Source organism: Brachionichthys hirsutus, chromosome 17, assembly GCF_040956055.1.
Source record: "Brachionichthys hirsutus isolate HB-005 chromosome 17, CSIRO-AGI_Bhir_v1, whole genome shotgun sequence".
Taxonomy (NCBI): Eukaryota; Metazoa; Chordata; class Actinopteri; order Lophiiformes; family Brachionichthyidae; genus Brachionichthys; species Brachionichthys hirsutus.
The window spans coordinates 4,812,396-4,837,028 of NC_090913.1; the positions used below are offsets into that span (position 1 = coordinate 4,812,396).

At 40.7% G+C, this 24,633-nt stretch overlaps 2 protein-coding genes across 2 annotated transcripts; one reads left to right on the top strand and one right to left on the bottom strand.

Annotated features, from left to right (window-relative positions):
- Positions 1 to 468: 468 nt before the first annotated feature.
- Positions 469 to 4,423, bottom strand: dctd (dCMP deaminase). The gene is made up of 6 exons (XM_068750993.1): positions 4,344 to 4,423; positions 3,620 to 3,719; positions 3,010 to 3,145; positions 2,475 to 2,591; positions 1,678 to 1,774; positions 469 to 559 (listed from the first exon to the last, which is right to left on the bottom strand). Exons 1-6 carry the CDS (start codon positions 4,394 to 4,396, stop codon positions 469 to 471), a joined length of 594 nt encoding a protein of 197 aa, XP_068607094.1. The 5' UTR covers positions 4,397 to 4,423.
- A 1,237-nt stretch (positions 4,424 to 5,660) lies between these two features.
- On the top strand, positions 5,661 to 15,787 carry fbxo8 (F-box protein 8). The gene is made up of 8 exons (XM_068751165.1): positions 5,661 to 5,779; positions 7,085 to 7,175; positions 9,407 to 9,481; positions 10,115 to 10,259; positions 10,583 to 10,709; positions 11,324 to 11,442; positions 12,271 to 12,467; positions 15,455 to 15,787. Exons 1-8 carry the CDS (start codon positions 5,771 to 5,773, stop codon positions 15,640 to 15,642), a joined length of 951 nt encoding a protein of 316 aa, XP_068607266.1. The 5' UTR covers positions 5,661 to 5,770; the 3' UTR covers positions 15,643 to 15,787.
- Positions 15,788 to 24,633: the final 8,846 nt, after the last annotated feature.

A 24,633-nucleotide genomic window follows, 5' to 3' on the forward strand; every position in this document is an offset into this window, starting at 1 on the left:
ACAATTTGGCAAACTGAAATCCATATCCCCCTACAAAATATTAAAAGCACAATCATTCTGTAACATAAAGGGGGTGCAAAGATAGGGATGGATTTTTATAGCTGCTTTTTAGGTTTGTTGTTGCCACGGAGCAACCCCTGATGAGTTTCAGCTGTACTTCCGTCAATAAACAAAAAGACTGATTTACTGTGTAACCTCCACGATGAATGTGAAAAGAGGAATAAACTAAGCATCAAAATGAGTCTACATTACCGTGCATTTATAAAAGAGGAAAAAGCAGTGGAAAGCAGCAACTAAACATTCTGCCATAAGAGATGCATCAAATTAAGGTATCTTGAATATTTGGTGTATCCAAATATTTTACAGTCAAGCCATCGTTGAGTGTTCATTGAGACCAAAATGTAACAGAAGACTGATAGAAAATAGTCAAGGTTAAACTCTTTCTTTGCTTTCCCACCTTGTTTGCATTTATATTTTTTGTTTGGCTGTAGTCGTCATCTCAGAGTGGGTAATGGCATTAAAATCAATGAGAATCTCATTCCTCTTGGGCTTGAATTGTCTGCCGACACAAAGAGAAACAAAACAAAATCACATATTATAAGCCTTGAGTGCACAAGCAGGAAGACATCAAACACAAATGTGATGAAGATGGAAAGTTGCACTTCAATCGCATACGTCTCCAGTGTCTGATTAGTTGTGTGGGCAGGTTGTTACCAGAATAACGTATTTGAGAAAGGAAGCAAAGAAGAATATGGACCAAAAAAATGTTGTTTGACAGTTATCTGTGGAGATTCTCAATCATCCATTCTCAATCAAAAGCTGTCTTCAGTTCTGAACGAGAAGTGGCGGAGATGAAGATGCTGAGGTTCTCCTTGGGAGTGACCAGGTTGGATAGGATTAGAAATGAGACAATAAGAGGGACAGTGAAGGTTAGACGTTTTGGAGACAAGGTCAGAGAGACCAGACTTTGATGGTTTGGACATGTCCAGAGGAGAGACGGGGACTATATCGGTAGAAGGATGCTGAGGATGGAACTGCCAGGGAACAGGGCTAGAGGTCGACCCAGGAGAAGATACATGGACGTAGTGAAGGAGGACATGAGAGCGGCTGGTGTTGGGAAGGACGATGCAAAGGACAGGGTGAAGAGGAGAACGCTGATTTGCTGTCGCGACCCCTCACGGGACAAATATCGTTTTTTTCCAATATATATATACATACAACACCCATAACAAAACTCCAGCTTCAATATAATACACATTTGACTCATTCGAAAAGGAATAGGAAGAAGCCATGGCTCATCAAGTCCGACCCCATTCTTCACCATCAACAAATGCAAAATAAATAAACTAAACAGGCAACATAAAAATCCTCAATTTAAGTTATTTATTGTGTACACCTGGATTTTGTAAATTTAATTTCCCAATAAAGTGTGACTTATAGTCCAGTGCGACTTATATGTTTTTTTTCCCATTACGCATTTTTTTAACAATGCAACTTATAGTCCGAAAAATACTGTATATTTGTTTAAAAACATTCTAGAATTGGAAGAAAATATCTGAAGATGGACGACGATAAAATCTGGGAAAGACTGGTAAAATCACAAGAGTGCCAGACTGAAATTCAAATGCAATAAAAAAAAAAAAGTTTTTTTGCAGAGTGTGCAAGTTAATTCCTCACCTGCATTGTATGCCTGCCATATTGAGCAGTCTTCTGGAAGCTTCCATCTTAAGCTCGTCATGGTACTTATCAGAAAGATAGATAACTTCCTTAATACCTGGACAGAGAAAGGAAGGGAACATTAAGCAACACAGAGGACAGAGGTGTGTCCTCGCTTTAAAAGGGGGCATATTATGGAATAAACAATCACTTTTTCCATGTTTCTACACGACTATTTTGGTGGTTTTGGGTCATTACCAACCCAAAAACAGCTAAATGAAACCATTTATTCAATCCTGTCTAGTTTGCGTAGTTCTGTAATCGAGTATTGAAACACGTCTGGCAGAAATCTTGTCATTTGTGATGTCACAACGGAGGCGAACGTGCACAAGATGTGCGTGCACTCTCCCCGTGTCTGTGCTCCGCACGTCCACACACACACTAGCTCGTGCGTGACTCGCCCCATCATTTGCAGGGAATGGACACTTTCTCCTGAACGTGTGAGCTGCCTGAATTTGTCTTTCAAAGTTTTGCTATTACCTCTGTCTCTTACTGGTTTCTTCTCATGTAATAAACACCGATTGCACAGCTATAAACAGCACTGCTGCCACCTACGGGGGGCACAGTGCATCATGACAGCACTGTAGAAATCGAATATTCAAAGGGTCACACTTGGAAAGACAAGAGAGAACGTGTCATGATTGCAATAGTTAAAATCAACTGAATTGTGTGTGTGTGTGTGTGTGTGTGTGTGTGTGTGTGTGTGCACGACAGTGAGTGGTGAGGAGCATGTGTCCGTTGCCATTGTCAACACTCACCTGCTTGGATGATGAGTTTGGCACACTCGTTGCAGGGGAACAAAGCCACATAGATGGTGCAGCCTTTCACATTGGCGCTGTTCTTGTTCATGATGGCATTCAGCTCTGCGTGGCACACTGTGGACAGAGCATCAAGAGACAAAAGAAGGTGCTTTGTGTCCATTTGTACACTTTATGCGTGTTAAAAAGAAAAACACGGAAGATGAGGGAGAAGTGTAAAATAAAGCCTCGATTCAAAAATATTTTTAATACGTCCTGAGATTATTCGCGTCATTGCGCCGTGTGTGAACTGTGTCTCCCCCTTTTGCTTCCGTTTCTGAGAGAGCTGTGTGAGACAGACAAGAGGGACGCTGTCCTGCAGCATCTATTTGCTGTTTTGACCAAAGACTGTCATAGATATTTCATACAAGTGTCTGGGAACTGCGTTAACGTGTAGAAAAAAAGGGTAGAATATGGGACCTTTAAGTAATGAAGGAAAAAAAAATGTATTTGTTAAAATGTAATATGATAATAATAGTTGTGTATACATTCTTACCATAAGGGTATTTAGTATCAAGCCACTCCTCTGCAGATCGGGACCATGGAAGCAGGTCATCATCACAGCCATTGGGCATACCATTGTATCCAATGCCAACTATTTTATTCTCTTCGTTGACAATGCACGCCCCAACCTTCAGACACAAAGACAGGGAAAGACACTTTCACAAAAATATTTTATGCAAAGTGGTAACACACACACACACACACACACACACACACACACACACACAGACAAAAAAGATTAGTTACAACATTTTGCCTAATCTTCAGCAGAAAATAAATTTTGAACTGATGGATCTGTGGCTCACTTTCTGTTTGCTTGTTTCACGGTTTTGTTGTTTGCTATTAACCACTGAAAATCATTCACACTTTGTTCATTTCCCACGTAAATTTAAAAGCCGCTTGTAATATTCACTGTTGGCATATTATTTGCATCAATTTCACAGCTTTGTTGGGCAGTTTCCTTTAGTACTGTTAACACCCATTCCAACATGCCTTCAATTCCTTTCCACATTCATTCCCACCTCTCTGGACAGGCAACCCGTTTACGGATAAAAGCTGTTGGAAAATGAATGAATGGGTAAAGTCCTTGCATGAAAACACACCTGTGAGTTTGGGTCTTTGCTCCTTTGGGCTGAGAGAAAGGCCACAGCCATGAAGTACTCAGGCCATTCCAGGTAGTCTTCTCTTTTCCTGGTTGTGCTGCTTGACATAAGACAGCAAGAATGTCAAGTGTTGACTAGGCATACGGAGATTCAAACATGTAGCAGCCTAAAAAAAGGACCTAAAAACAGAAACCGAGACAACTGTGGGAGACAAATTGTTCATCAGTTGAATAAGAATCCCCCCTAAAATAGGCCTAACGACGCCACTGCATAAAAGGATCCAATATGCACTATCATGCAAAAATATCTTCCGGGTCTGATCTGATCCAGAATAAGGTCAGGAAAATAAATATTACATTTTAACATTGAAAATCCCATTTATGAATTCAACAATCAGTTTAAAATACACATCAATTCCGATTCACTTTTACTTTCATGGTTGGTGTATGAAGATACCAAGAAAAGATCAATTGATAACCTTTTCATGGATTAATCTGATCCAGGTCTTTGGCTGCACCAAAACATTACGCGCGCACACTTTTATCGAGATTTACTTGAAGTCGTCTATTAAATTAAGGGGTTAACCAAGTTACAACTGAAATTGTAACTTGGTTAAACATGGGAATTGACCCTACTTTCCTGATTGTCGTGCATAACAAGTTTGCTCGACATGACCCAAACTGGCCTCTGTGATTCTTCGTGCGTAAAAGTGACAGTTCACTACCTTTCAGGGCGAGCGGACGCTTCTGCAGGGATCGGCGGATTATTGTTTTCCATAATCTCCCAAAAGCGCTCGTTTCCCGATGTTTACCTCCTTTTATCCGAATTCAAATGACCGAATAGCCAGAAGTGATAACGAACCACGGCGACGAACTCCGCCAGCAATGAATTAAGGGACCGGAAGGAGGTGTGCAAGCATGTTAATTTGCCCCGACGTTTGCCTTCCAGGACACAATCTGACGGCCTCCCTTCCGTTCCTGACTCGCAACAATCATAATGATAACAATGGGTTTAAACATTTGTTGAGTAATGCTTCCGAGATAATTTAACACGTATTTTTTAAAAAGGTTCCGACGTACCAGGCAAAGTCTATTCTAGTCTCAGGGTAAATATTTATCCATTTTAAACCTGCCCGAGCGTTTAAGTATGCAGATAAATTAGTTCATTTTCATGCAATCAAAGAAAAAATAATGATGTTGATAGATAATAATAGTCTTGTTTGCAAAATCTTTTAAAATTGCAAATCCATTATTTTTGTTTGATTGCATAAAAATAAACGAATTTCTCTCCATATTTAAGTGCCCTAAACCTTTTGACTACCGGTATTTATATTCTAAACATTGTGATATGCAGAAGATATCGATTTTATATGTGATAACAGTTTTGGGGACAGAGCTGTCCCCTGCCAGACCCAGAAATTATATCGAACAGTGTAGATTTATAATTTCCTGTTTGTACAGCCTGTTGTCTGTTTTCAATGTGACTCTTCAGACATTATTTAAAATACCAGTCCCCTAATGCCACACTTCTATTGTTTTTAGTAATATGCTGTATTTAAAGGTATCAGAAGAATTTAAAAAAGAAAGAAATAAACAAATACTCCAACTAGATACTGCTTGTTGCCAGTGCTATTGTCCTTTTTTCTGTTAATTTTTAATTATACTGGCTGTCTGTAAGTAAATTATAATTACCGGTACCTCTGCTGAGGATGTCAAAATACCATACCGGTATAACCACTGTGTTTTAGTTGCTTCCCTAAAAGACACTGTGAAATAGAATACAAGACAAGATGCAGTATTCACTGTTTCCATCAGATTTAGTTTGGGGGGGGGGGGGGGGTGTTTAATTATGATGGAGTATATATGCAGATGTGCTTAAAATAAATCTAATTCTGTGTTTAAGCCTATGAGATTTTCAGGGACTAGGTAGGCTATTGTACATTTCTTATATTCGGTCAGTGATATAGTGAGTTGCCTAACATTAAGTAGGACGCGGACTGTCATGCTTTTGGTGCAGTTTACAGGCCGACCACTAGGGGCGCGCTCGTTTCGTGACCACAAAAGTTTCACTATCTTTGTTTGTTTTGCACTGAGCATGAGGGACGGTGACATGTTCCCTCGTTAGTAGCCCTTTTTGACGGAGTGTGCGTCCATGAGACAGGTGCGTGTATTATATGTTAATAAAGAGGTTTGGCACAAGTAATATGTTACGACGGTGTTATGGCCAATGCTTTCCTCGGTTGAGCATCGTTAGCAACTAGGCTATTGCTAGGCTAGGCCTCGTTTCTGGTGCTCTGTATTTATTGTATTACTCTTTATTTGTTTTATATTGCCTGATATAACCAGAGCGGTCACTCTACGTTTTGTGTCATGTTTGTATATTCCTGTATTTTTTACGTCCACTGGGTCCTATTCCTAATGAGCGTAGTAGTAGTGAAGGCTTTGAGGCCTATCTAGGGCCATCGATCCATCCATTTCCGTCCGCATTTCCGCTTTGCGGGTCACGGGGGTCTCTGGAGCCTATCCCAGCTTGCTATGGGCGAGAGGCGGGGTAAACCCACAATGCAATGCGAGCTCATCGCGGGGCAGACAACCACTCAAACGCTACGGAGAATTTTGAGTAAACAATTCACCTAAATTGCATGTTTTTGGAGGTGGGAGGATTACCTAAAGTGTTTCACCTTTTAAATGTATTTTTTTTTATTTAGTATACAATTAAGTGATTATTTTGCGTACCGCTAGAGGGAGCCAGTGTATTAGTGGTACGGGTACCAGTGTGAGAGAGGCTGATCTGAGGTCTGAAAGTCAGCCACTGTGTCCTTTTGCTCTGCCATTAAATCACTGACAGGCCAGCCAAGCCTATGGCTCCGCCCCCTGCTGTATTGAAAGCGCCTGTTTATCTTGGCTGGACATGGAGATGAGAAAAGAAGTGCTGCAGGTTTTCCTTCCAGCCGGTCACTCAAGCAGGTGATTTTAATAGACAGCACCTCCTTCAATGTGAGAGAAGGAACTCATTAGTGAGATCAGCTGCTGGAGAGATGGTTGGAAAGAACGTTAAGCAAAGTAGCCCAGTATGGCTTTACTTCAAAAAACCTGATAGAACCAGTACGTCTCCGAGTTACATAGTTGGTCGAGTGGTTCGTCCAGTGATCAGTGGGTCGGTGGTTCGAATCCCAGTGGGCCTGGCAGCGCCTTGCATGGCACAGTTTCCCACTGGAGTGTGAATGAGTGTGTGAATGTGAGGCTTTGTAAAGCACTTTGGGCACCACAAAGGTGCAGAAAGTGCTATAAGTGCAGTCCATTTAACATTTACCCGTATATGTATTTATATATATATGTGTGTGTGTAGAAATATCTAAACATGCACATCCAGCAGACGACGTCAGTGGTTTTACTGTGATGCATTGATGAAATGTAATCATCTAAGGGATCTGCTTCATTTTTCTGTCGCTGTGCTCCCACACAGATGGGTCAAACACTCTGGAGACAACAATTGCAGCTTCAAGAAGAGCTTGTAGACCAAATAGCTGACCGTGGAGGACAGAGACGAGAACAAGGTGGGACCGTCAATACCAATTTAGACTCTAATGCGGCCTCGCGGTATTACGGGTAGTGCGTTTAGCAAGGAGCTAACCTAGCGTTGTCAGTTTCTCAAGCTCGGGTAAATGCAGAGCGTTGCGTCAGGAATGGCATCCGGTGTAAAGGTTTGCCACCAGGAATTATGCAAATCATTGTGAATAAGAAAGTCACACCGGATTGGTCGAGGCCCGGGTTAACAACGGCCGCCAGCGGCGTTGTTAACGGCGAGGCGCTGACAGAGGCCAGTCGTGTGCTCGGAAGATGGAAGAAGTATTTAGAGGAATTAGTGAACGCAATCTAAAGGAGTTCGAGGTGGATGCAGGCAGCTTGCACTTACGGAAAGTGTGAGTCGTGGTAAAATGCAAGATTCTACAGCGATTGAGGAAGAGGATGATTCCAGCAGTCATGGAGCTGAGGAGTCGGGCGCTGCCGAGGCGACGTGAACAAGCGGTGACCCACGGGTCAAGAGACGGGTCGGACTCTGAGGATTATAATGAGCCCAACCCGGATCCATCAGCTGAATGGTTGCCGTCTGGGTCGCCCCAAAAGCGGCCGTGATTCGTCCCCCGATGGACCAGACGCGAAAGAGATTCATAGAGGTAAGAATTTTTGAATGAAACGTTTTTATTCGTTTCAGTTCTCACAAGGAACCAAGAACAAATTGTTTTTACAGTGTTTGAACCGGACCGTAGGTTGACGCCTCCGAACCGCGGTGCACGGAGACGCCCGTCTCAGCGCCTGGTTCTTATTGCTCAGCTCAAAGATCGCCAAATTCCATGCCCCGCCCCCCCATGTCATATGAACGCCATGTCTTTTCCCCCACTCACTCATTCTGTGACATCAGATACCATCGTGATGTGGAGGAACTTTCAATTCACAGATGATTTTTCAATCTGCAGGTCGAGCATCGAGCACCAGGAAGCTGCGGCGACTTCCTCGAGCTCTTCCTCACCAGCAAGCCGCTGCGGATCGTCTGTGACCAGAGCAACCTCGATGCTGCACATACAGACTCCGTAGTTTACTCTGGCCCCCTGCCCAATCTGACCAGTTTATTTAAAACAGAAACAATTCATAGTGACGAACGTTTGCATGTAAATATGCAAGATTATAGCCAACGGCTAATTTCCATCTTCAGTCAACATTAAATAAAAATCAATCAATAAAACAGGACAGTCATAATAAATGATGTTGACTTTGTGTTCTGTATCCTAACGGTGCGATCTTTCAGATATGTATGATTGAATCTAATTCAGAGTACTAAACTAGACTTTGATCAACAGAATCTGGTGATTTATGGTGTGGCTGAGACTTTGACTGTCTTTGATTGAGACTATGAAGTAATCGTTCAAAGTTGCTGCGATGTCCCTTGTATCATGCATGACTTCCTCCTCTAGCTGTAGCTCCCTAATTTCTCTGTGCACTATACTGTTTCCCGTCAGTTTCTTAATATTTGTCCAAAACTCCTTAGCATTTCCTCTTGCAGTACTAATTATATGAATAAAAAAAAAATTGTCAATCAAATGTTCTTTTCCACTTTATTTCTAAGGGAAGTAAATCTCTGTCTATCATTCACCCTTTTTGTTTTAAGTGATATTTTAAGAGCATGATCTCGTTCCTTCAGTAATGTTCGTAAGGCTTCGTTCAACCACCGGAGGTGATTCTCTTTTGATGGTTTAACTTTCATTTTTCTAGTAAATGCAGACACACTGTATCTTGGATACCAGGCATGAATACATCACAGTTGCCACTAACATGGTAATGGGTGAGATAATTATCCCAGTTGGTATTATTTAGCGCCTGTGTCAAATTAGGAATCTCCCTCCTCGGTACGCTCATCTGCGCTGATATTATTTTATTAGTAGGTGAGGGTAAGAAGATCGACTGGGAAATGGAGAGCTTTGCCTTTCGGTTCCGCTCCCTCTTCACCATGACAGCTAAATATATATATAAAAAACAACTACAAAATCCTTCTGTTTACTTTAAAGGCCATTCATAACATCGCCTATAATAGGTTTCTCATATAATATGCAAGTTTCACTTTTTGAATGGCATTCCTGAAATAAATCATCTTTTTCATGATATTCTAATTATATGACCAGCAGCTGAATATACGGACATCAATTCCTCTGCCAGCTTTCTATCAACACATTGTAAATAATCTTGTTGCCATTAACTATATATATTCTTTTTTTTTATTATTCTCTTTTAGGGAGAGATCATCAAAGAGCTCCCCAACACTGTTCTGGCCCTGACATCTATCATCTGCTGAGAGCGCGGATAGGAGGTATGAACACACACATGCTGAGCTCTGTGTCAACACATTGTAACTAACCTTGTTGTTGTTATGCCATTTAAATATACACTTGATTTGTTTCTTGTGGGGGTTATATGATCGCCGACGTGGGTTTTTGTCTGTTAGCAAGATAACTTGAAACGTTACGGACGGATAAAAATGTGTTGATTATTGATCAATGTTTATAGAATTTGACACAGTCATGCAGAGTGGGATCCTCTATCTTACCACCGAAATTCATCTGGATCGGATCCAGGATGGGATCATCCCGTCCGAAATGAGAATACTTGTCCCAAAAATATGTCGGTGGCAAGAGGACGGTTTTGCGCATGTCCTTAGTGAATATCAGATTTGTCAGAGGAGCAGCCGTTGTACAGTTGAAATATTTTTTGTAAATTAATGTGTTATTACAACATCAAAAGCACTTTCTCAGTGTCGTTATTGTTTTCTATTCAGTGTCTGCATAGTCATAGTACATAATATTCTGTGGGTCTTTAAATATAGGGCAAAACCAGCGAATACGGCTGGTACTGAGCGTATGGCTGAGCCGACAATGGCTGGTACTCAATGAGTTAATTTGCAATTTGAAATAACACTTTTTTTCTTTCCTCTTGATGACTGTAGGCAAAGAACAGCATAGTTTTCTAGATTTGGATATGCTGCCACCTGAATTAAGCATTGCCATACTTTCATATCTGAATGCTACTGATCTCTGCCTGGCTGGCTGCGTGTGGACCAACTTGGGGAATGATGAATATCTATGGCAAGGGTAAGAAGGTTTCTGCTATCATTTGCAGTTAGCAAGGTAATAAGGTGGAACTTTTACTACGTCATGACATAATTAAAAGGTTTTGGGTATGTTCTCAAAAATCTATGGACTTAATTCTGTAAAAAAAATGTACAAATATTTGTTGGGACAAAGGGTTGGTGTAGTTTTCTTTTCATAGTCAATATTTTTGAAATGTTTATGCACATCTGAAATTGTTCTGTTATTATTCTGCAATAATACTTCTTATTTTTTATCATACGTAAAACTTCTGTTGTGCTCTTTTAGTTATTTGTTCTTTAAACCCGTATGTGGTGACCCATCAGACTGTGCAAATCAACATGGGGACACTGCTCCATCTACAACAGAAAACTACCTGCTGGTTTCTCATATAGAAGGTTATACCTACAACTTGATGAGGGCTGCCTGACATTCAACGCTAACCCAGAGGAGGTAATACATGCATGTGACTGTGTTGGGAGTCATTTGGTTGGATCTGCGGTTCAACAAAAGCTTTTTTTTGTTTGTTTTAAACATTTACCCACCAATAACACCACTTTTAACATAAACTCAAACCTCTGTGGTGACAAGTCTGTTACGGAATAAAGTGTGTTCGTACCGTCCCTCTCCCTCCAGCGCACTGCCCACCGCCATTAGCGCTACCGTCTATCTTGAAGTTAATCTCATAATAAAACCACATTTATATTACAAAAATACTGTATATCATTTATTATATCATTGTGTGTGTGTGTGTGTCTAAAGCAGTTAAAAATGTTTTTTTTTTATTGCTTTTAGCATTGATTTTGGTGTTTTTGGATGGCTGGAACAGATTATATTGTTTTCAATTATTTTATATGGGAAAAATTGGTTTGACATTCAAGTGATTTGAGTTATGAGCTTGGTCCTGGAACGAATTATATTCATATGTTGAGGTATTACTGTGTATATATCGCCGACATCCTGGAAATGTCCCCGTGTGTATGTATATATGTATGTGTGTGTATATATATATGTGTATACCTACCGGTATATATAGATGATTGTCGTTTTTCTCTCTGTGTGTGTAGGGTATCACTTATTTTATGTCTAAAGGCATACTAGTGGATAATGCAGCCGAGCTGGCTAAGTTCATTTTCTGTACCAGAAGGCTCAACTGGAAGATGCTGAGGATTTACTTGGATGAGAGGTACAAACACACACATAATTATATATTAAAATATATAATTTTACATCTTCGGAAATGTTAATTCACACTGAGAACATGAGCAAATAGTAAATATTACATACTGCTGCTCTTGGCTTGTGACAACGACCGGAATGGAATACTCCTGTTACATTAACTTATCGACAACTGAGAAACTGAACACAAATTCCCCCCCAAAAGAAAACCCTATTCTGCAGATTACAAGCTGCAGGTAGTAAAATATGCAGCTGAAAACGGTAATCAAACAGCAGAAAGAAAGTTTGGAGAGAGTGAAAAACCTTTGAGGGACTGGCGAAAAGTGGAGGCTGCTCTTACTGCAATTAAGAAAAACAAAGAAAGCTAAAAGCAAGCTGGTCAGAGCTGGAGGAAGAAGACCACAGATGGGTGCTTGAACAAAAATGTTCAATGGATTCAGTGTTGTGGAGTGAGATCTAGAGTTTGGTCAACTTGCTTACCGGTAACTTGTTATGCTAATTCTGCCTTTTCAGCTCCCAGGTATGTTCTTTATATATTGTGTATCTGAATACCTGTTCATGTATTACATTAACATAGTTGACACCTATTTAGCTTGTTGTGTTTGCTTGGAGTTTGAAAAAGAAATTTCCCAATAAAGTGCGACTTATATGTGGCATATACCGGTATGTTTTATTATTTTTCAAGATGAATTTTTTGACTAATGCGACTTATAGTCTGAAAAATACGGTATTTATTTACTGATTACATTTTCTAGTAATATTTGAAAGCCATATTTCATAATTACCAACTTTCATTTCCTGCGTAGGAATACTAACTTTACACGTCTCTGTGCAGGAGGGATGTCCTGGATGAGTTAGTGACCCTCCATAACTTCCGAAACCAGTTTCTCCCCAATGCCCTGCGGAATTTCTTCAGACAGATCCACGCACCAGAGGAGAGGGGCGAGTATCTGGAAACCCTCATTACCAAGTTCAGCCACAGGTTTTGTACCTGTAACCCTGGTCTTGTCCGAGAACTGGGCCTCAGTCCTGGTTAGTCATGACAAACATATTGTGAGCATATTCCCTGACCGAAGGACAGAGGGTGTTTTATAACCTTGAGATAAATTTCTCTTATGATCTGGCGCTATAGAAATACAATTTCCTTGTGTGTGCCCGACACAACACTGGTTTATAGATGTGCGCTATTACATATAACGATCAACTAAGGCACTTAAAAGTTAGGTGATCATGTTTAAATACGGCAAAAAAAAAAACCCAACAACTTAGAAACAGATCATTTAGAAATTATTTTATTAAAGAAGTAAGTGTTGGCCCTTTGGGCTTGAATATATTGTAAAGTGACACGCGTCATGAAAAAGGTTGCCGACCCCTGATTTAGAGACTTTCTGTAAACAGGAATTACATAAATAATATTATTTACATTATAAAAATCCCTCCTGAGCTGTGTGCAAACCTAGTAACCAGCTACAAGAAACGTCTCAATGCTGTGCTAGCCAACGAGGGTTTCTCTATCAAATACTAACTTATGTTTTGCTTGGGGATCGAATACTTTTATAGGATAATTTTTGTATCGTGTGTTTTTATGCATTTTCAACTACTAATTTCTCTGTTACCATAATCAGTGAAAAACCATGAAAATTAAGTCCTTTCGTTTCTTTGTAAATGGGCAAATTTATCAATTTAGCAGAGGATCAGATACTTTTTTCCCACACTGTCTGGTGATCTCTCATCCAAAAACAGCACTGCTGCAACCTACAGGGTATCAGTCCGTCACTACACTAGTGTAGAAGCATGATATTAGTAGAGGAGCTCCACCAGACCCCCCCCCCCCCCCAAAGGAAGAATGAACAAGTTGTCACTGCAGTCATTGCATGGGTATATGTGAGGGAACCAGCCTGCCTGCCAGCCAGACGGGCAAGAAATGAACAGGACAAAGTTGCAGCTGTGGCTAAATCAGAATGTGTGCTTCAAAATATTCTATCCAGCATATCTTCATTGGTAGACTTTTGCATTTCAGGCAAAAAGTACATTTGGTGTACATCTTAAAATCTTTGGTTTGATGGCGATACCGTCCCGAAACATCTTCTCTAGACTATTATCCAGGTTTTGTTGAACATAAACTGAAATCCATCTATCTTCCACCTGGGCCGGGTCTTGGAGGCTACAGTCTGAGCAGGGATTTCCAGACTTCCCTCAGCCCAGACACCTCTTCCAGCTGCCCCAGCCACGTCAGCTGACCCCTCTCCACATGTGGAGGAGCAGCGGCTCTACTCCAAGTTCCTCCCTGGTGACTGAATTCCTCACCCTCTCCCTCAGGGTGCGCCCGGCCACCCTGCGGAGGAACTCATTTTGATCGCTTGTATGCGGGGGCTTGTCCTTTCGGTCATGACCCAACGCTATAATGACCACAGGTGAGAGTAGGTGATTTCAGATTGACTGAAATCAAAACATTTAAACCCAAGAGAAGGCCAAACGCTGTACATACAGTAGTACCTCAGCTTACGAATTTAATCCGTTCTGGGAGTAGCTTCGTAACGTGAAAACTTCTTAAGTAGAGACGCATTTTGAATGTAAATGCACTAATCCGTTCCAAGCCCCGCAAAAGTATGATATTTTTTTAATAAATCATAAAAGCGCATCAGAACATGAAACAAATACATGTTAAAATTAGATTACCGCACAATAAACATAAAACGAGAGGCACATCATGTAAAAAAACCAAAGAATAAAGGAAATAATAAAAATATTAATTTACCTTTTAGCTGTTATTTTTTGTCCTCTTTGTTTACTGGTCCTTTGCGGTGTTTTCTGCCTCGCGTTTCTTGAAAAACTGATCCAATGACGTCTGCTTTTGCCGGCTTTTGACAATCCGTCGGAAATGTGCGAGTCAGACGTCATCATAATGAGCAATAGCCCGACTTGTCAACACTTTTTCCGGGTGACACGAGGGGTGTTAAGTCTTTAACCTCTACGGATGGTCGGAAGGAGGAGACGGATTCAGGAACAAAACCTTTCTTTAATCAGGCGTAGCCGGTCACAGAGCTACATGCTACATTTAGCGCACACCACAAACTAACGTGCCTACGTCATCACGTAACTACGGCATCAGGCATGGACCAAATACATTACAAGGGGGACACGAATAGCATGCTGGGATACACGCATACGCAACGGGTTGCCAGGCAGATTTTAGGCGATAGCCAATGGCAGAGCAGCTACGAGCAGCTATTTTTGACTTCGTATCCTGAAGTGAAAATCGTAACGAGAGGCAATATTTTCCCATTCAGATACTTCGTAACCTGAAACTTTCGGATGTAGGGACATTCGTAAGTAGAAGTACCACTGTACATGGTGATTTTGGAGCTAATCCACAACTGACCTACTAGCTCAACCTCTGAATGGAGAAACTCAAGGTTTAATTGACCAGTAATCCGTTACTTTAGTTTTAGCAATAGACCACACATTTATTTATAATGAGGACTTTTATGTCATCGATTTCAGCAGGCCATCAGACAACAGCCCCCCCGATGCTGTTAATGCTTGTTCCTTTGACCCTAGTAGGATTAGTATAATGGTCTCAAGACCAACGTTAGATTGATATATAGCTGCAATATTTAAGTCAGCCAACTCTGAAAACATATGGACACAGAAGCGTGCAATGTTACATTACATCCATTACATCACATCATACAACATGCATTTATGTGTCTTCATTGTTTAGATCTGTTTAAATGATAACATGTACAAACACATTTTATTGTGCTTCATTCTTGCATATTTTTCCCCATCAATGAGGGTTCTTTTTGCAATATCTTTTTTGTTGAATTCTAATCTCCCATTTGATAGTGTGAAAGGGAGGTTTGGTTTTTAAAAAATATAATTCTAATTGCTCATATAACTGTTCTAAAATATAATGAAATATAATTAAGACTATGATCACGTGGTGAGAAAAGCTAAAACGTTTAATCTGTCATCTGTGCCCTGTTGGATCACCGTTTGCTACCATCTCTTTGCAGATGCGGTGTATGTGCTGTGCTACAGTCTGATCCTGCTGTCCATTGACCTGACAAGCCCGCACGTCAAAAACAAAATGTCGAAGAGGGAGTTTATCAGGAATACTCGCAGGGCTGCACATACTGTCTCAGATGACTTCGTAGGCCACCTCTATGACAACATATACCTGATAGGTCATGTTGCTGCTTAGCTCCAGCTGTTCAGTAAAAAAAAAAAAAAAATCATTCTGCACTGAAGAATAGAATTGATTCCGATGCACGTGTGTAAACTAAAAAAATTAACTGTTGAAATGGATTTTCATGTTATGCAATACATAAAATAAAATTTGCAATATACTTTTTTTTGTTGTAATTCTCTCTTTTTTTTTTATATACAGACAGTAATATCACTCAGGATATCACACATATCATTCAGGGAAGAGGTGAGACGGGCTTTGGGTGGTCAAGAGAGGCTTTTGGAAGACTAGAATACAACAGCTGGAGTGATCGGGGAGACGGGTAGGGGAGTACTGGGTGAGTATTCTGGGAGGAAAGGCGATAAGGAGACCTGGTGGTGGAACCAGGAAGTGCAGAAGTGTATCCAAGAAAAGACATTAGCTCGGAAGAACTGGGATATTGAAAGGACAGGGACAGACCTGGCGCTAGATGATGCTCTTAATATAAAGGCTATTGTTGGATTTATTAGAGCAGCAGAATTATCATCATCAGACTGAGAAGGTAAGTGGCCCGATGAAGGTGCTATTGCCAAGGGAAAACAGTGGAGGGCGCTGGATGGAGCAGGAGGAGGAGGAGGAGGGGGGGGGGGGGTCCAGAGTGTGGGTGTGAGATGTAAAGATTCATTCTTGTGTTAAGGTTTGTACTGCATGCTGCACGTTAGCAGCGAGCATTCGTGATCCCAATTTGTTTGGGTGGAAACCGTCAGCGTTTCCAGAACAGGTTAAAATTGTCCGTAAAACCCAGGCTGTGAGCTCTACAGGCGGCCTGGAGCCACGCGTGGCGGCTAAGGAGTCCGCTGAAACGACCAGCACCACGACCTACTGCGGGAATGGGACCTGAAATAAAGACAGACTTTCCACAGTGTTTGAGGAAGTTAAAAGGCTGTTTAAAAATCGCCTTTGGTCAACACGGACCGGTTAGAAGCCGCGTCATTTGGGACCACGTGGACGAGGGTCCAGCAGCCACAATGTGGATTAGAAGAGTGCTTTCAAGTCTTACATTGAGATTTCTCATCATCATTTTCAAGTAAAATATTCCATGGTCCTTTTTTGCTCTGAGCATCTCACCTGAAAACCATAACAAATGATAGGATGAATAGTTATTAGTTACATAATCATATTTGACTGCAGAACATTTCTCTTTAAGGGAGGCATGAGAAAACATACTTTGTTTTGGCTTCTAACGAATATTAGTAGTGACATTTATGACAGTTTAAAAAGAGAAATAAATATATGTTTTATATATGTCTTGTTTGGACAACTGGGAAATATTCCTAATGGGTAAATCAACATATGAAAAATGATTATCATGTGACACAGAGGGGTTTGGGATTCTTAATTTAAAAACCAAAATACACTCATGCGTTATATGGTAGAATATTTAAGAGCTGCAATATTGGATTCCATGAGATTGAGTGGATGTACCAAATAATCAACAGCTTTATTTTTACACAGACAAAAAACTGTATATTCCACTTGTTCAGAATCAGTCAGTTTTATTGCAACAAATTGAATTACTAATCTCACATGTGATGATTTAAAATAAATCCTGTAGGTGTCATATTGTGTGTCTGCTGACTGCCTCACGTTTTCTGCGTCCATGTGTGGTTGTATCAGTTTGTTTGTATATGAATGTGTGCTTGTGTGTGGAAGAGATATCCTCCTAGTCTTGAGAGAGAGAGGGGGGGGGGGGGTGATGTGTGACAGACTGACAGAAAACAGACTCTGGCAAAGAACTTCCTCTGTACTAATGAATTCTTGATTAAATTTACACACGCGCACATGCACAGAATTACACACGCAGAAAAGCATTATTACTCAGATGTTAATAGTTACAAAGTAAAAATGTGAATATCAAAGTACATTTCTTAATGTCTCTGTTTTTTGTGTGCGAGTCAAGCAGTACATAAATTGAATAATTTCAGATGTAACAGCCAGTCCAAACACCAGATCCAGGGGACCAGTATTGTTTTGTAAAATATGTTTAGGGCCGGCTCTCTTTGAGGACCCTACTGTTCTGTAGTGGGGAAATACACACCGAGGACTGAGCTGGTCAGATTGAAGGGGCACTTTTTGTTTTGTTGGGCAGTCTGTAGTAATGAAGCAGCCTTCTACTCAAGTACCAAATATGTTTGTATTTGAAGTTATGTGCTTCCAAGTAAAAACACATGACTGAGACCACCACAGCAGTTTTGTGACTTTTGTGACACACACACACACACACAATGTTTAGCTTACCAGGCATATTCTGGTTTAATGACATACTTAAATAAAATGGTGCGTCAATAAATCCTGTGTGCATTTTCAGTTGAAACTAAATGCAGTGTTGCTGTATTGTTTGAAAAGTTCTTCTTTCTGCATTGGTTTCTTTCTTTCTTTTGTTGTTAACAGGCACTGGTCAAAGCTGAATGATTATTTTTTTAATGTGACCGTGACCGTCACCTGCCCTCTTGGCAGACTAGCCTGTCGTATTTTATTAAGTGCCATATCCTACGTTGTGCCATCGAGGACTGTGCCACACCAAAGTGAAATATGGAACCAACAAGGGGAGAGATGGCAGAGGAGGAGTGAAGGGCATGAGAGAAGGAACAAAGGTGCAGAGGGAAAAGGGTTGGAGGGGGGAGGGAAGGGAGAGAAGAGGGGACGACAGGGGCACCCAGGAGGCGCACCAGACCCAAACCGCCGCAACCAGCCAGGAGTTTAGCGTAGAGGTGGGATCAGCTCTGAGCCCCTTTTTGTTTGCTATGGTGATGGATAGACTAACAGATGAGGTGAGACAGGAAGCTTCTTGGAATATGATGTTTGCAGATGACATTGTGATCTGCAGTGAGAGCAGGTAGAGGATAATTTAGAAAAGAGAGGAATGAAGGTGAGCAGGAGTAAAACAGAGTACATGTGTGTAAACGAGAAGATCCAAGGCGGAACAGTGAGGTTACAAGGAATAGACGTAAAGAAGGTGGAGGACTCCAGGTACCTCGGATCAACAGTGCAGAGTGATGGAGGGATGTAGAAAGGAAGTGAAGAATCGTGTGCAGGCAGGCTGGAACGGTGTGCTCTGTGATAGAGTGTCAGCGAGGATGAAGGGAAAGGTCTACAAGACAGTGGTGAGGACAGCCATGATGGATGGCTTAGAGACAGTGTCTCTGAGGAAAAGACAGGAGGCGGAGCTAGAAGTGTCTGAATAACTGAGTTTGCGTGCCTTTCTGTAATCTGTAAATCTCTGGGAGAAATTCCCAGGGTGGCATCGCAACAGAACTACATCTGGTCACTCCCTGCAGCGACAGTAAGAAGAAAAAAACTCAGCTTTCAAAGATACCCGTGTTTGTGTAACAGTAATTGATCCCTTTAATTTTCAAACCTAACTTACCGACTGGTCGACTATCTTCCTCAAAGACACAGAGACGTCCAGTCAGACCTTAAATGTCTATCAGAGTGCATCTGTGGTTTGTTTAAATAAATATGTTGTGCACCGTCGAAGACACAGAAAAAGGGTGTCTATCAAAAATATCTCAGCCAAATTCAATTAGCCTTTCTTGTGCTGGTGACACAAGGCCAGGGCCACACAAAGCACTAACAGGCACACACACACACACACACACACACACACACACACGCCTGGGGTTCACATTAAATAAATTAACGATGATCCAGAACCTGGCCTGGACATCATCTCTGATGTATCTGGCACTGCTTCTCTCTACTGCTTCTTTGTTGATATCTATATTTTCCTTGTCTCTTGTTTACCCCTGATATGCAACAGATACATGTTCATACCAGGGGGGTTTGCTGTGGTGTCACGGTTTAGATCAGTGGAGGTTTTATTTCTATTGTCTGTTCATGAGATATTCTGTGTGATGGAAGGACATGATCAAAATAGTGTCGCTTTAAAGTTTACCTGATGGACTCTTCATGTTACACATTAACATACAGTTATTAACCCCCCTAAAGGGGAGCAGATATGAAGAATGTACACTGTGTGACATATTTCATGTCATAGTGAAATGTGGGTGGCAGTAAGAAATCATTGGCAAGCAGGTTTAATCCAAATGTCTTTATACACAACCATGAAAAGTAAAAGTTGATTTGTATTTGTAACTGATTTTTGAATCCGTAAATTTGGTTTTCAATGTTATAATTAAATATTTTTTACTGACTCCATTCTGGATCCAATCCAGATGTCCGAACGAGAATCGGCAAGGCGAGGGCATCATGCTTTACAGCGGAGGAAAATCTGGAGCTCCAAGTTGGCGTCGGCGTCAACATGAACAAAGATTGTGCATGTCATCGTCACCACGGTGAAACATTCGGCTCTGGGGGCAACCATCTTGGACAGGTTGATCACCTAAGGCCTCCTTGACCACCCTTTTGACCGCCCATCGAGCTGATCTGATTTCACAGGCCAGGGGAAGAAGGATAGTCTCCTTGTATCTTCAGCTGGCGGGGAAAACTGGTGTGACAAGGCCTCTGGCTTTATATTCCTGGATCCCAGGTGGTGGGAGAGGGTCAACTGGAAATGGCCCAGGAACAGAACCCAGCAAGTCTGTCGGGAGTTCAAGCCACACGCCGACCTCAGATAAGATAAATTCTCATGGTCGGTCCAGACTACAAAGGGGAGTGTGGAACCTTCCACCCAGTGTCTCCACTCCTGCAGCCAACAGCTCCCGTAAACGGTTCTCTATATGAGTGGCAAGCGATATAAGTTCATCCACAGAGCAGTTTTCATCTTACCATGCCAATTTGTCACGCAGCTCATCCCATAACCCCCTCAGAAATGCATCCTGTAGAGCGAGCTTGTTCCATTCCCGCTCTGCTGCCGATGGTGCCCTGCCTGAGAGCCGACAGCCAACTTCCTGCATCACAGAGAGGAGCAGAGATAAAAGGTTCCTGAGGATTTAGAAGGAGTGTTTTGGCCGGGATGTCTGGATCGGATGTAGCGGCGGACCCTCCGCGGCTATGGCCAGATTATTCTGTTACGGGCTAGAGGCTGAGTGGAAGATGTGCAGAGAAAAATTATGTTTTAATCGAGAAATAATACAGGCAACACGACAGCAAAAATGGCAGCACGTCCAAGAAGGACACATCCAGGCTGGGAAAACTGATCAAGTGGGCCAGCTCTGTGGTTGGCATGAAGCTAAATGCTCTGATGATGGTGGCAGAGAACAAAACTGCTTGAAAATATGGGCGATGCAGTCACCCTCTCCGAAACCGTCATCAGCAACAAGAGGAGCCTGTTCAGCCAAAGACTGGTCCTTCACAAGACTGAAAAAATGCCTTTGTCCCTCAGGCCACCAGACTATACGACCCCAACCCATCACTTGGGGGGAACAGGAAAACTAAGGATGGGAAAGAACGGTACCCAGTAGTCAGTACAGTAGATAATTTATATACTAGATATAGATTCACTGCATTGAGCAGATCAGGATGCAAAACAATGTTTGCAACTAAGTACAGATAAAACAGAGATTATCGTCTTTGGCCCACAGAAATATAGAGAGTGTGTCATTGGTAGCCTTGAGGCTCGCTCCTTTAAACCTAAAAAGCTATTGAACAGCTGGAGTATGTACAAAATGCTGTGGCTTGAGTCCTCACTAGAAATAGGAAGTCCAGCCGTATTTGTCCAGTACTCAGGTCTCTGGCTTCTCATCAACTTTTCATGGACTGGTACTTACATCTGTGCCCTGCTGGCTTTATGGACCATGTCTGGCCCTAAGAACCTCAGGGTGTGGTCCCCTGCAGGTGCCTAGAGTCAGGTCTAAACATGGTGAGGCTGCATTTCAGTTTTATGCAGTCAGAGTCTGGAACAGTCTTCCAGAAAATGTGAGACAGGCGTCTCGTGTGGCTGTGTTTAAAACCAGGAAAACGATTCTGTTTGGCTGGGCTCATAAAAGTTTTGCTTTCTAACATTTTTTTAAATTGTAATTTAATTGTAATTTATTTTGTTTTAAATCTTTTAATGATTATTTATGTACTTTTAATGTACATAAATAATCTTTGTATTTTGTGTTCCTTTTTTGTATTTGTATTTTTAAATTGCACTTTGTGGCTTTTTGTCTGTGAAAGGTGCTTTATAAATACATTTTACTTACTTACAACATTACTATGTGAATGTTGTATGTTTGTACAATGAACAATAAATGCTATCTTAGCTCTTTCCACGATGAGCTCACTGAAACACACAACCCGTGTTGGAATAATGTTGAACCCATAGTCTGGTTCCCATGATAGCAGTCAGTGTTAAAGATAGAAATGTGTGTGTGTGTGTGTGTGTGTGTGTGTGTGATAGACCGAGAGAGAGAGAGGTGCCAGTATTATCAGGAGTAGGAAGGTTATGCTACACTAAAAGGAATGTCTCTCTTAAATCCTGAAGAAATCCAGCTGTCTCTTACACAAACACACGCACGCACACACACACACACACACACACACATGTGTATTTAATATTCTGAATTAAAATGAAAACTATGAAGAAGTATTAATGTGTGATGCACTTGATTTCATATATAATATCCATATTTTAAAATGTACTATTTTCAGATCACCTGTGTAATTTTACAGTCAAATGATGAACCCACAATCACATCACTGCTCAGATTTACCACAATGCCATAATTTGCTGTACAACTCATACCCAAACCACATATTCTTCAGAATGAGTGCCAGGGCACGCTGGAGTGTGAACAAGTACTGCCATTTGGGAGAAAAACCCCATCAGTAAGCATTTAAAACACGCTATTGTTTAAAGGACTGTCAATACAACCACAAATTACATTGAGTGAAAGGTGGCATTTGTAAGTCCCTTTCAGTCTATACTCCATTAAATACACTAAATAAGGCGTATTTACTATTCAAATAGAAACTAGAAATTAATTCTTAATTTGATGCCGTAAGTTAAAAATAAATAAACAAACAAACAAACATTGGTACAGGGGTAACCAAAGCCAAAGCTTTGGAATGTTAAGCTATTTGGGGGACTTAAGAAGAAAAACATGAAATCTGCATACAGTCTACTATAAGAATATCTGCTGCACCAAAGTAAGTAATGTCATCTACAATCCATCAGAAATATCTGTACGTTAGGGGCAAGGTTGAAAACCAACATGACGCCAATTGTCTCAAGCATTGAAGTGCAAAAGATGGCATGACTTAATGTGTATTCGTCCACATGGCAATGGTAAATTCAACATCTTGAAGTCACCATTAATGCTAAAACGTACGCAATGCTTTTTAGACTAGGCAGATTACTAGGAAAATGCCTGCTAAATAACATTCTTCACAAAATGAAGCAAAAGAAAAAAGATCTGCTATCTGTAAATGTAAACCCTCCTATATGCTGAACAAGTGGAGTCAAATACCAAAGAAGAAGAAAGAGTTTCACTCGGAAACAATAAAAAAATAGAAATAAGAGTATCTTGAATTAGAAATTAATTATCATCGATACGAAAGAATAATTAAAACAATTGTGTTTTGTTTTCATTTAAATTTTACAAAGTGTGTTGCTAAATCATTATGCTTGGATTATTGGCACGTGTTGATTGGATATTATAGTGTGTGAGGTGCAGTTAGCGTGATTTGATTACAAAATCAATCGTCTCAATTCAAGCAAAACTTCTCTCACTCTCACTTATTCTCTCTCCAAAAATAGATTGTTGTGATAACTTAAATAAAAAAAAAATGTAAAAATAGATTTGTTTTTTAATGATCTTTACAATCTCAGGCAATCAAGGGACTATACTTTAAGTGTCTGCATGTGTGTGTCCAGCTGGGGAGGAGGTGGTGGTAATGGGGGGCACACTTACCTGTTTTAGATCCATGAAGATGATGACATCCATCAAACCTAACACAGGAAACTGATTTGGCTTAACAGCATAATCGCTGGCGCCAGACTTGGCACAGAGGCCATGCAATCTGTCTTTTTGAATGTGTGTGTGTGTGAAACCTCCAATTAACAAACAAACATGCACAATGACAGAAATTAATCTGGGTTTTTTTCTTTCTTTAAGACATCAAGATGTTATATGATGCCCATCATATGAAAACAAACAACAAGCTATTTATTTTTTGAGAATGTCCAAACTGAAGCTGAATTAACCTCTTATTGCAGCGTTTCCTGAAATAAATAACAAATACAATGTAAAACATTTAAGTAATCATGGCTTAGTCCTGCATCCTAAGGTTTTCCCTAGATAGACAAAAGGTTAGGCTCTTAACACTTTGTTTTTCTTGTAGATTAACCCAAGGTCATTTTCCCCGTGGGTGATGAGTGATGAATATGGTCTTTGTTTTCCCTGCTGTTGTCATAGATGGTCTAAAACAAACAAACAAACAAACCAATTTAATCTTGATCATTGATCTCAATGTTTTAGTTCACAAATACAGATTTGTAGAGTTAAGACCTGCACAGTTTGTTTGACCTCAAACAAAACAATAGTCAAATAGAAATAGAAATAGTACTTGTTTAATTGTTCTCAAATCTATAAGATGCATTTTAAAGTTTAAAATAAGCTTCTACACACAGCAACCTCCTTTTCCGTGGCCTGTTGTAATCCAGTGCCTAATAACAGGGTAGAAGACTTGTTTATACTACGGAGACAGACACAGAAAGAGGAATGAATTGTGTGTGTGTGTGTGCGTGCGTGCGTGTATGTTATAATTTGCTGTGGCTCCAGTCTGACACCTTTAAGTGTTGTCATCACAAACCATATGTTAAACACACACAAGCGCACACACACAGAAGGAGGGAGGGAAGAGAGAGAGAGAGAGAGAGAGAGAGTTTAGCTCTAATTGGTGGCGCAGTAACTTGTTTCATCTTCAATGAAAATAGCATCTTAAACGACCAAGTCTGTCTTTCTCTGCTAGATTGTGGAAAGAAGAAAAATAGGTTCATTGAACTTGAATTAATAAGGGCCACATAATATTTCTGTTTTAATATTCATATAAATGAATTATCAGATGTACTTCAATAATATT

Bases quoted from the DNA above. Each gene is read 5' to 3' on its own strand.
- fbxo8 (XM_068751165.1), top strand. The intron at 10,260-10,582 runs GTAAGAAGGTTT...GTGACCCATCAG, and splicing joins GATGAATATCTATGGCAAGG to ACTGTGCAAATCAACATGGG. The intron at 10,710-11,323 runs GTAATACATGCA...CTGTGTGTGTAG, and splicing joins TCAACGCTAACCCAGAGGAG to GGTATCACTTATTTTATGTC.
- dctd (XM_068750993.1), bottom strand. From the start codon at position 4,396: ATGGAAAACAATAATCCGCCGATCCCTGCAGAAGCGTCCGCTCGCCCT. The intron at 3,146-3,619 runs GTGTGTTTTCAT...TTGTGTCTGAAG, and splicing joins GCAAAGACCCAAACTCACAG to GTTGGGGCGTGCATTGTCAA. The intron at 2,592-3,009 runs GTAAGAATGTAT...CTCTGTCCACAG, and splicing joins TGATACTAAATACCCTTATG to TGTGCCACGCAGAGCTGAAT.